Below are 10,797 nucleotides of genomic sequence, written 5' to 3'. Positions count from 1 at the left end.
TGAATTATTTGGCTAGGCTGCAGAAAACTCGAGCAAGCCATATTTTTAACCAGATTATTTGTTTCTGCTACCGATTTTTTATGCGCACGTGGATCATGAGAATGTTCATTTCTTTTTTTCGTATAACATGTTCACAGCCATCAAATTGTGTGACAATACGCACGGTATATTTGTTTTTAATTCGTTCAGAACAAGTCCAGTTAAATGTTTTCTTATTTTTTTGTTCCAAATAGAAGAAGTAGCCGTCGACGTTTAACATGTCTTTTCCTTTATTGGACTTCACCACAGTTATATTTTCCATCATTTCACAAAAATAATTAGCACGTGTTTATTAATGAAATTGCAGTAACACATTGCTTAGTCAGTACATAAGTATGTATATATGTAGGTACATAGTAAACTAAATCATTATGGTAGAAAAGTAAATGAACAACAACAAACAAAGCAATAACAATAACAAATACAATCATGCAATTGTAAAAAACTACTTACTAGGCAATAAAACATATGATTACAGAATTTTGCAATTTAGAATATCGTTATCCAGAATTTTGGATTCCAGAATATTGACTTCCGGTGTTCCGACTTCCGGAATTATGAATGCAAAATTTCCAAAAAAGCAGAATTTTGACCCCACCCTTACCAAATATTGTAATTCATACTTTAGACCAGTTTGACAATTGTGATTAGCTCAAATGACAAATTTCTGTCACAGAGACATACAAATTTCTTATTGCAAAAATTTTAAATTTTGTAACGTGGCTTTTGCCACCTTCCAATAAGTTACGTCAACTTCGCCCCACAGTACATCATGTACCCGCACCATACGCACACAACGATGCTGAACCCCGCTAGAGCTTTCCACCATACGTCCTAATGCACCATACGCATACTCACCTCGCTACCGCGACGAAAGCTGCGCTGTGCTTGCTATATAAGCAAGCACTTCGCACTGAGTGCGCTCATTTGCTCCAGTTCGCCGAATCGGACGGTCACCGGGAACAGCAGTAGGCAGCGGTAAGTCACATAACAGTAGGTAGTAGTAGTAGTAGGGTAGAACATCGCGTAGAAAAGGCATCATGCCAGTGCTCGCGATGACTGCCCTATACAATAGAAGGGGGAAAGCGCAGGCCTCGCGCAGAAAAGGCATCACCGCTGGGTGATGCCAGTGCTCGCGATGGCCCTGCCCGGTAGTTGGGGGAAATGCGCAGGCCTCGCGCAGAAAAGGCATCACCGCTGGGTGATGCCAGTGCTCGCGATGGCCCTGCCCAGTAGTTAGGGAGGAAAGCGCAGGCCTCGCGCAGAAAAGGCATCACCGCTGGGTGATGCCAGTGCTCGCGATGGCCCTGCCCGGTAGTTGGGGGAAAACGCAGGCCTCGCGCAGAAAAGGCATCACCGCTGGGTGATGCCAGTGCTCGCGATGGCCCTGCCCGGTAATTGGGGGAAATGCGCAGGCCTCGCGCAGAAAAGGCATCACCGCTGGGTGATGCCAATGCTCGCGATGGCACTGCCGTAGCCGCGTCGAAAATGCTTGGCATAAGTACCGCTGCCTACACCGTTAAGCGCCGTTAGGAAAACGCCAACGCGATAATGAGGAGGGTTGCAAAAATGAGTTGAAAGCGAGAAGTCAACGCGTGCAGTAAGTGCTCCTGCCATTGGACAATTTTTAATCACTTCTCCTCCGCAGGGAAGTCAACGCCGGCTCATCAATCCCGTTCGTTTTCATCATCGTGCCAGCTTCACTAAGCGTTAACGCTGGCTCATCAATTCCGTTCGTTTTCATCACCGTGCCAGCTTCAACAAGCGTCAACGCCGACTCATCAATTCCGTTCGTTTTCATCACCGTGCCAGCTTCAATAAGCGTCAACGCCGGCTCATCAATCCCGTTCGTTTTCATCATCGTGCCAGCTTCAATAAGCGTCAACGCCGGCTCATCAATCCCGTTCGTTTTCATCATCGTGCCAGCTTCAATAAGCGTCAACGCCGGCTCATCAATCCCGTTCGTTTTCATCACCGTGCCAGCTTCAATAAGCGTCAACGCCGGCTCATCAATCCCGTTCGTTTCATCACCGTGCCCGCTGCAACAAGCGTCAACGCCGACTCATCAATCCCGTTCGTTTTCATCACCGTGCCAGCTGCAACAAGCGTCAACGCCCGGCTCACCAATCTCGTTCGTTTTCATCACCACTGTACACATCACGCTGGTCTGGCTGTCCACTGAAAGGGGGGCGTGGACAATTCGTTTATTAAAATCAAATCTTTTATTTGCTAAGGGTTCATGGGTCCCAAGGCTGACCCTGGAGCGGCTGAGCTTACCTCAGCTATGGACGAAACCCCATTACAAATGGCGCCCGAGCAGGGACTTGACTTTGTGAGTGATAGTGAAAAACATGAAACGGTCACCAACGCTCATGAATCAGGTTCGCCGCGCCCCCCACACCATCATAAACATCGCAGTACTCCAGCGAATAAGGCTGCTACGCTTGAGACAGACACGACCAGTTGGATTTACTGGCTGAAGAAGGAGCGATTAATCACTGAATGCAGACGACACCACATCGCTGTCGAAGGGCGCACCGTAGCAGATCTCCGTAGCGAGCTGAGCGCCTGCATCCGGGCAAAGCGCCACAATAAATCCACGGAGGATCTGGTAAAAGCTTTGGAGAGGGAAATGAAGGAGGAAGATAACGCCACCATACTCGTTCCAACCACCACAGTGAGAATTCCCAGCAAAGCGGCAGCAACACGTGGCGACATAACCTCAGCTGCGAGAGTGCCGGATTTGGAGGTTATAAACTCCGTGCGGCGATGGAACATACGCTACAGCGGTCGCGAAAATTTACACGACTTTCTGGAGCGATGCGAAGAGCTAGCAGAATGCTACTCAATAGCAAACAACCAGCTTCTTGCCACGATGCCGGAAATTCTGCAGGACAGAGCGCTGCAATGGTTTCGAGTAAAACGCAATGCCATCAACACGTGGGACGACTTTCGTTACGAGGCTGAACGGTTCTTTTTACCGAAACGACACCTCGCACATCTGGAGGAAACCATCCATCAGCGCAAGCAATCGCCCCGAGAGAAAGCAAAAGATTATGTGCTGGCCATCCAAACGCTTATCCGCCAGCACCCGAAGCTTCGCGATGAAGACCACATCGAACGCATATATGACGGCTTAAGAGTGGAATATCGCTTATATGTTCGTCGGAGCGATTTCAACAGCGTGGACGAGCTACTCGAATTAACGGAAGAATTCGAGTTGCTGATAGGCGAGGAGACCAGGCAAGCGAGAAACACCAACCACTGTCTGACGGCGGTAAGTAATAAGTATTGCCGCGAGAAAGTTTGTTGGCGATGTAAGCAGCCGGGACACCGAAGACACCAATGTCGCAACAGGCAGCGAATATTTTGCTCTCGCTGCGGACTCGACGGAATCATGTCACGGGACTGCAATTGTCCTACACATGTGGCAGTGCGAGCTACTCCGCCCCAACCCAGTACAGCAGCACGCATAACAACGCTTCCGTACCCAGAAAGGAAGCAAGATGGCCGTTATTATCTGCTCATTACTGTCGCGGGCATGCAGGTCGAAGCCCTGGTGGACACCGGAGCCACACTCACATATATCGGTAAGGAACTTCAACGTCATCTAGATGAACACCAAATCAAAGCCAGACGCCAGACCCGTCGCATTCAGCTAGCTAACCAGACGTATATACCTAGCACAAAAATGTATCCCGTTACCATCGAGCTGGGGAAGAAGATGACGCATCTACTCGTATCCGCTTTACCGACGCTGGCGGAACCGGTCATCCTGGGCATGGACTTCCTGAGGAAACGGAACCTGACTATCACCGTCGATGGTCAACCGGTAGCCGCTACACGCCTGAGCACACAGACACCTACCGACCACCTCGCGATGCTAACCGAGAGGCAACATCTTACGGAAAAGGAGAATCATCAACTGAATACTCTCCTCACGGGAAATGCGGCAGTGTTCTCGACGATCACCGGCCCCAGCACAGCCGCCGAACATGTGATTCGACTTAAACACGATCGCCCATTGAAACAGAGATATTACCCGCGCAACCCAGCGATGCAAGAAGTCATCAATCAGGAGGTGGACGAATTGCTTGCAACCGGCCGCATCGAAGTCTCTAACAGCGCTTACAGCTCGCCCATCGTCTTAGTGCGAAAGAAACAAGGAAGTTGGCGAATGTGTATCGACTACCGGCAACTTAACGCAGCAAGTATACCAGACGCATACCCACTTCCTCAAATAAACGCAATCCTAGACCAGTTGAAGGAAGCTCGGTTTATCTCGACCATCGACCTGAAGAACGGCTACTGGCAAATTCCGCTACACCCCCGCTCACGCCCGTACACCGCATTTACCGTACCGGGGAGAGGTTTATTCCAGTGGCGAGTGATGCCTTTTGGGCTGCATTCGGCGCCAGCAACATTCCAGCGAGCCTTAGACAACGTCCTGGGATCAGAACTACAGCCGAAGGTCTTCGCCTATCTGGACGACATCATTGTACTGGGAAACTCTTTCGAAGAGCATTTAGACTGCTTGCAAGCGGTGTTCACGCGCCTTCAACAAAACCGCATGCAGATCAACTTCGAGAAGAGTAAGTTCGTGCAGCAACGTCTCCACTACTTGGGCCATGTAGTCAGCAACGAGGGCATTCACACCGACCCGGCTAAGGTGGCAGCCATTAGCGACATGGCAGCACCTACTACCATCCGAGAACTACGCCGTTTCCTGGGAGCAGCCTCGTGGTACCGACGTTTCGTAGCAGACTTCGCCACAATATCAGCACCACTGAACCGTTTATTGAAAAAGAACCAGCGTTGGTCATGGGGTGCCGAACAAGAAGAAGCATTCCAGGCGCTAAAGGAAAAACTAACCAGTGCACCCATCCTGGGGTGCCCTGACTTCGAGAGGCCTTTCTGTCTGCAGACTGATGCCAGCGGAGAGGGACTAGGCGTGGTACTATTTCAACGCCATTCGGACCAAGAACGGGTTGTAGCATACGCCAGTCGCAGCCTGACAGAGTTGGAGAAGCGATACTCCGCCACCGAACAAGAGTGCCTAGCCGTATTGTGGGGGATAAGGAAAATGCGACCATACCTGGAGGGCTATCATTTCACCGTAATCACCGACCATCATTCGCTTAAATGGCTTCACACCCTGCAGAACCCATCTGGAAGGCTCGCAAGGTGGGCCCTAGAGCTACAACAGTTTGACTTCGACATCGAGTATCGCAAGGGTACCCTCAACGTAGTCGCCGACGCACTATCTAGATGCCCACTGAAGGACCAAGAAGGTGATGCTGAACTTTTGCATGCCGTGCATGATCAACCGGATAGATGGTATGAAAGACGTACGCGCCAGGTACACGATCAACCGAAGAAACATCCCGATTACCAACTTATCGACGGCCGGCTCTTCCGGCACATCGCCCCACGCAATACGTTATCCAGGTCACCACGCTGGAAACTATGCGTACCAGAGCACCGTCGACTCGAAGTCCTGGGAGAAAATCACGACTCTAGCACCGGCGGTCACCTGGGTGTACACAAAACACTCAAACGCACACAAGAAGGGTACTATTGGCCTGGCATGCATAGGGATGCACTCAAGTATGTTCGTCAATGCCAACAATGCGACGAATATAAGATAGACCAGCGCCGACCTGCCGGGATGATGGCCACCATGCAATGCTCACGACCGTGGGAAGTTGTAACGGCAGACTTTGTAGGCCCGCTACCACGCTCAACAAATGGCAACACGTGCTTGCTAGTGCTCACGGATAAGTTCTCCAAGTGGGTGGAACTCGTGCCAGTCCGGAATGCAACCACCGCCAGTGTTATAAAGGCGCTACGAGAACGAGTGATATACCGGTTTGGCTGCCCTGACGTATTCCTTACCGACAACGGGAAGCAATTCATCGGCAAGCCGCTTACACAGTTCCTGGAGGGCCACGGAATCCAACACCGTTTCACCGCCATTTACGCTCCACACGAGAACCCAACCGAGCGCACCAATCGAGTCGTGAAAACTATGATCGCCCAACGAGCAAAGGCCGACCATCGGACCTGGGACCACCAACTAGCCGAAATAGCTTTCGCGATAAATACATCACAACACGACTCGACAAAAACATCAGCAGCTGAGATAAACTTCGGGTACACACCAGCTACCCCGAAACAAATCCGCAAAGAAGGGAACGTGCCCGACGAAGACGCCACCACCGTGCCGACACTCACCGAGCTTTGGCAAGAGGTTTCCCGCAACTTGTCTACTGCAGCAAAACGCCAGAAGAGATACTACGATTTGCGCAGGCGACCATGGAAGCCACTTATCGGCGAGAAAGTACTCAAAAGAGACCATCCGCTCTCTTCCGCAGCAAACAATTTCGCCCAGAAGCTTGCTCCGAAATATTCTGGCCCATATATCGTCCAAAAATTCAAGTCGACGAATACAGTCGAACTTGCGAATCCAAACGCACCGGGTGGGCGCACTGTTCATGTGCATCTGCAAGATCTAAAGCAGCTGCCAACCGACTACTAAACTTGAATAGCCGCTAGCGTGATCTCTACTGAGCCTACGGACTCTAACTCCGAGCCACCTAGCACTAATGCAACGCAACACTAATCAAAGCGCCCGTTTGCTCATCTCTTTCCAGATAACTAAAATGAAACCTACAACAAAGAGAAGGCCGTATGCATCAAGCGACCAACCACCGCCGCCAGACGAGCCGCAAAGGCCGCCACCCTTCCGGCCACCCCCGGAAGCACGACCACGAGTGCACCCGAATACGACAATATTGCACGCCATAAACACCGACGAGCCCGGGTCAGCTGCTCGAACTCGCCCCCGGGTAACCAGACAGCCCCCGGAGCGCTGCGTCATCCAAGCCTCCACCCGAAGTCGGTCGGCCACAGAACCAGCGGTATGGGAAACATTGCCACGGCAGACGCCGCTTAGCACCAACGCCCGGAAGCTCCCGACCACCAGGCGAGCACCAACGCCACGGGAAGCCGACCACAAAGCCGATGCAGCGACAGAACCGCGCGCCGCCCAGACATCGACGCACCCAGCGAAGGCCCAGGTAACGCACTCAGCTACACAAAGCGACCTGGCGACGGCAGCCCCACTCCAACTCGGCCGGCGAGGCACGGCGAAGAGTGCCGCCAGGACGGAAGCCCGTACCCCGGAGCCACTCGCCGAAAGGGTGCAAGAGGTGCCCGCCACAACAACGCCGGCATGCTCGAACGGCGATGGGGCGTCTGTCCTAGCACTTGCCAAGACCAACGTCGGGACGACGCCGCGTCCCCCACAAGCGACACGCCCAACCGTCGAGACCAGCGCACGACCAGCCACGCATAAAACCTATGCCATGACAGGGCCGCGCTCTGCCCAAACGAAGACCACGGTCCGCATCGAGTCGACACCAGTCCAACCAGAAGCCCAAACGTCGGCCACGACAAACGTCGAGTCGACAGCAAACCATCAGACGGCTCAAACAACGGCGACACTAAGCCCCATGGCCGAGATCAGCACACTACCAACCCCGCCTATCACGGCGGCCGAAGAAGCGACACCGGTAAGCGAGATTCCAGGGTTCCTGGAAGGGCTGGTGATGACGAGACAACACTTCATCGAGCGCTCCAAACGAACGCTGTTCTTCCGAGGCCGACGGTTGGCCCTACAAAAACTAGAAGGCGACCAGGTATTGGTGCGGTACGGCGGTGGACGATGCATCCTACCTTTGTTTGATTAAAACCAGAAATTTTGATTGCATTAGTTAAAGATCAATTCACTAATTTGTATGATTAAAACCAGAAATTTTGATTGCATTAGTTAAGGATCAATTCACTAATTTGTATGATTAAACCCAGAAATTTTGATTGTATTAGTCTAAGGATCAATTCATGAATTCGTAAATATAATAAATTTATATAAATTTTAATTGTATTAGCTTAAGGATCAATGTATGAATTTTGTTACGACTAAGCCAATGAATTTTAATTGTATTAGTAATATATAGGTGTCACTAGGTGTAAGTACGCCTAATCGTAGGATAAGACACCCTGTACCATAAGTTACGAATTTATTACTAAATAAAGATTTCACACCCGCTCCCCGTTCACGGCTCACGCCAACTAAGACAGCCAGCCAGCCTCCAGCCGAACCATCGTGGGAGATCTCCTCCCACCTGCCGCCAGCGAAGAATCATAGCAAGCACTTCGCACTGAGTGCGCTCATTTGCTCCAGTTCGCCGAATCGGACGGTCACCGGGAACAGCAGTAGGCAGCGGTAAGTCACATAACAGTAGGTAGTAGTAGTAGTAGGGTAGAACATCGCGTAGAAAAGGCATCATGCCAGTGCTCGCGATGACTGCCCTATACAATAGAAGGGGGAAAGCGCAGGCCTCGCGCAGAAAAGGCATCACCGCTGGGTGATGCCAGTGCTCGCGATGGCCCTGCCCGGTAGTTGGGGGAAATGCGCAGGCCTCGCGCAGAAAAGGCATCACCGCTGGGTGATGCCAGTGCTCGCGATGGCCCTGCCCAGTAGTTAGGGAGGAAAGCGCAGGCCTCGCGCAGAAAAGACATCACCGCTGGGTGATGCCAGTGCTCGCGATGGCCCTGCCAGGTAGTTGGGGGAAATGCGCAGGCCTCGCGCAGAAAAGGCATCACCGCTGGGTGATGCCAGTGCTCGCGATGGCCCTGCCCAGTAGTTAGGGAGGAAAGCGCAGGCCCCGCGCAGAAAAGGCATCACCGCTGGGTGATGCCAGTGCTCGCGATGGCCCTGCCCGGTAGTTGGGGGAAAACGCAGGCCTCGCGCAGAAAAGGCATCACCGCTGGGTGATGCCAGTGCTCGCGATGGCCCTGCCCGGTAATTGGGGGAAATGCGCAGGCCTCGCGCAGAAAAGGCATCACCGCTGGGTGATGCCAATGCTCGCGATGGCACTGCCGTAGCCGCGTCGAAAATGCTTGGCATAAGTACCGCTGCCTACACCGTTAAGCGCCGTTAGGAAAACGCCAACGCGATAATGAGGAGGGTTGCAAAAATGAGTTGAAAGCGAGAAGTCAACGCGTGCAGTAAGTGCTCCTGCCATTGGACAATTTTTAATCACTTCTCCTCCGCAGGGAAGTCAACGCCGGCTCATCAATCCCGTTCGTTTTCATCATCGTGCCAGCTTCACTAAGCGTTAACGCTGGCTCATCAATTCCGTTCGTTTTCATCACCGTGCCAGCTTCAACAAGCGTCAACGCCGACTCATCAATTCCGTTCGTTTTCATCACCGTGCCAGCTTCAATAAGCGTCAACGCCGGCTCATCAATCCCGTTCGTTTTCATCATCGTGCCAGCTTCAATAAGCGTCAACGCCGGCTCATCAATCCCGTTCGTTTTCATCATCGTGCCAGCTTCACTAAGCGTTAACGCTGGCTCATCAATTCCGTTCGTTTTCATCACCGTGCCAGCTTCAACAAGCGTCAACGCCGACTCATCAATCCCGTTCGTTTTCATCACCGTGCCAGCTTCAATAAGCGTCAACGCCGGCTCATCAATCCCGTTCGTTTTCATCATCGTGCCAGCTTCACTAAGCGTTAACGCTGGCTCATCAATTCCGTTCGTTTTCATCATCGTGCCAGCTTCAACAAGCGTCAACGCCGACTCATCAATTCCGTTCGTTTTCATCACCGTGCCAGCTTCAATAAGCGTCAACGCCGGCTCATCAATCCCGTTCGTTTCATCACCGTGCCCGCTGCAACAAGCGTCAACGCCGACTCATCAATCCCGTTCGTTTTCATCACCGTGCCAGCTGCAACAAGCGTCAACGCCCGGCTCACCAATCTCGTTCGTTTTCATCACCACTGTACACATCACGCTGGTCTGGCTGTCCACTGAAAGGGGGGCGTGGACAATTCGTTTATTAAAATCAAATCTTTTATTTGCTAAGGGTTCATGGGTCCCAAGGCTGACCCTGGAGCGGCTGAGCTTACCTCAGCTATGGACGAAACCCCATTACAATTTATTGAATGTTTTCAGTAAAACTCATTAGAAATTTTCACTGTATTGAATATTGTATTATATGAATAATAGTTGCTCGCGCCTATCTGGCATCATCTTTTTAAATATATGTGTGAAGTTTCATGGTCGCCACTTACATACATATGTGCTTGCTGTCAAATCTCTCTTCAATAAAGGAATTCGACCGCATAGCACGCTTTTTATTTCAATCCGCGTTAATATAATTCATCTTCCGCGAACGCTATTAAACATCAACATATTTTGGTCCTTCGGGCCGGATATCATCGCATATTAATGATATTCCGTAAATTCGCTATTATTTTCAATATTTTTATGCATTTTTAATATTAATCATGTCTTCGACTAAAATTCGCGACTCCGGGCTAAATGATATCAAACTCTATTTGCAACCTAGCAAAGTCGATGCTCTGTCGGTAGACACTGAGATAATAACTACTTATCTCCAATTGTTGGAAAAGCAATGGATTCGGTTTTGCGTAGCACAACAAGAGGTGGAACTCACATGTGGTGACGAGAAAGTTTCCATGGAAGAGCAGGCACGCATACAAGGTGAGGAGTGGAACAGCACCGCCAAAGCTAACTTGAAACGCCTGTGCGTAACTTAAAGGCAGCAGACATTGCAAACTATCGTTCATGATTCAAGTGCTCCTGTACCGCTTCCAAAGCTACAGTTGCCGTCATTTAGTGGTGATCGCACTCAATGGCTTCCTTTTCATGATACTTTTTGCTCAC

General features: G+C 51.0%; 1 protein-coding gene across 2 annotated transcripts; it reads left to right on the top strand.

Moving 5' to 3' along the window:
- Positions 1–6,281: 6,281 nt before the first annotated feature.
- LOC125776659 (proteoglycan 4-like) lies at positions 6,282–9,287 on the top strand. Of its 2 annotated transcripts, none has more exons than XM_049450150.1 (2): positions 6,282–8,326; positions 9,160–9,287. In XM_049450150.1, exon 1 carries the CDS (start codon positions 6,645–6,647, stop codon positions 7,788–7,790), a length of 1,146 nt encoding a protein of 381 aa, XP_049306107.1. In that variant the 5' UTR covers positions 6,282–6,644; the 3' UTR covers positions 7,791–8,326; positions 9,160–9,287. The 2 variants fall into 2 exon arrangements, with proteins under 2 accessions (XP_049306107.1, XP_049306106.1); XM_049450149.1 differs by lacking the exon at positions 9,160–9,287 and adding an exon at positions 8,663–8,768 and having other exon boundaries at positions 6,282–8,580.
- The last annotated feature ends 1,510 nt before the right edge of the window (positions 9,288–10,797 follow it).

The sequence above is a fragment of the Bactrocera dorsalis genome, chromosome 2, assembly GCF_023373825.1.
Source record: "Bactrocera dorsalis isolate Fly_Bdor chromosome 2, ASM2337382v1, whole genome shotgun sequence".
Lineage (NCBI taxonomy): Eukaryota > Metazoa > Arthropoda > Insecta > Diptera > Tephritidae > Bactrocera > Bactrocera dorsalis.
The sequence above is the reverse complement of the archived record's forward strand: the minus strand, read 5'-3'. Positions and strand labels throughout refer to the sequence as shown.

Excerpts from the sequence above, each read along its gene's own strand:
- LOC125776659 (XM_049450150.1), top strand. The coding sequence starts at position 6,645 with ATGCAACGCAACACTAATCAAAGCGCCCGTTTGCTCATCTCTTTCCAG.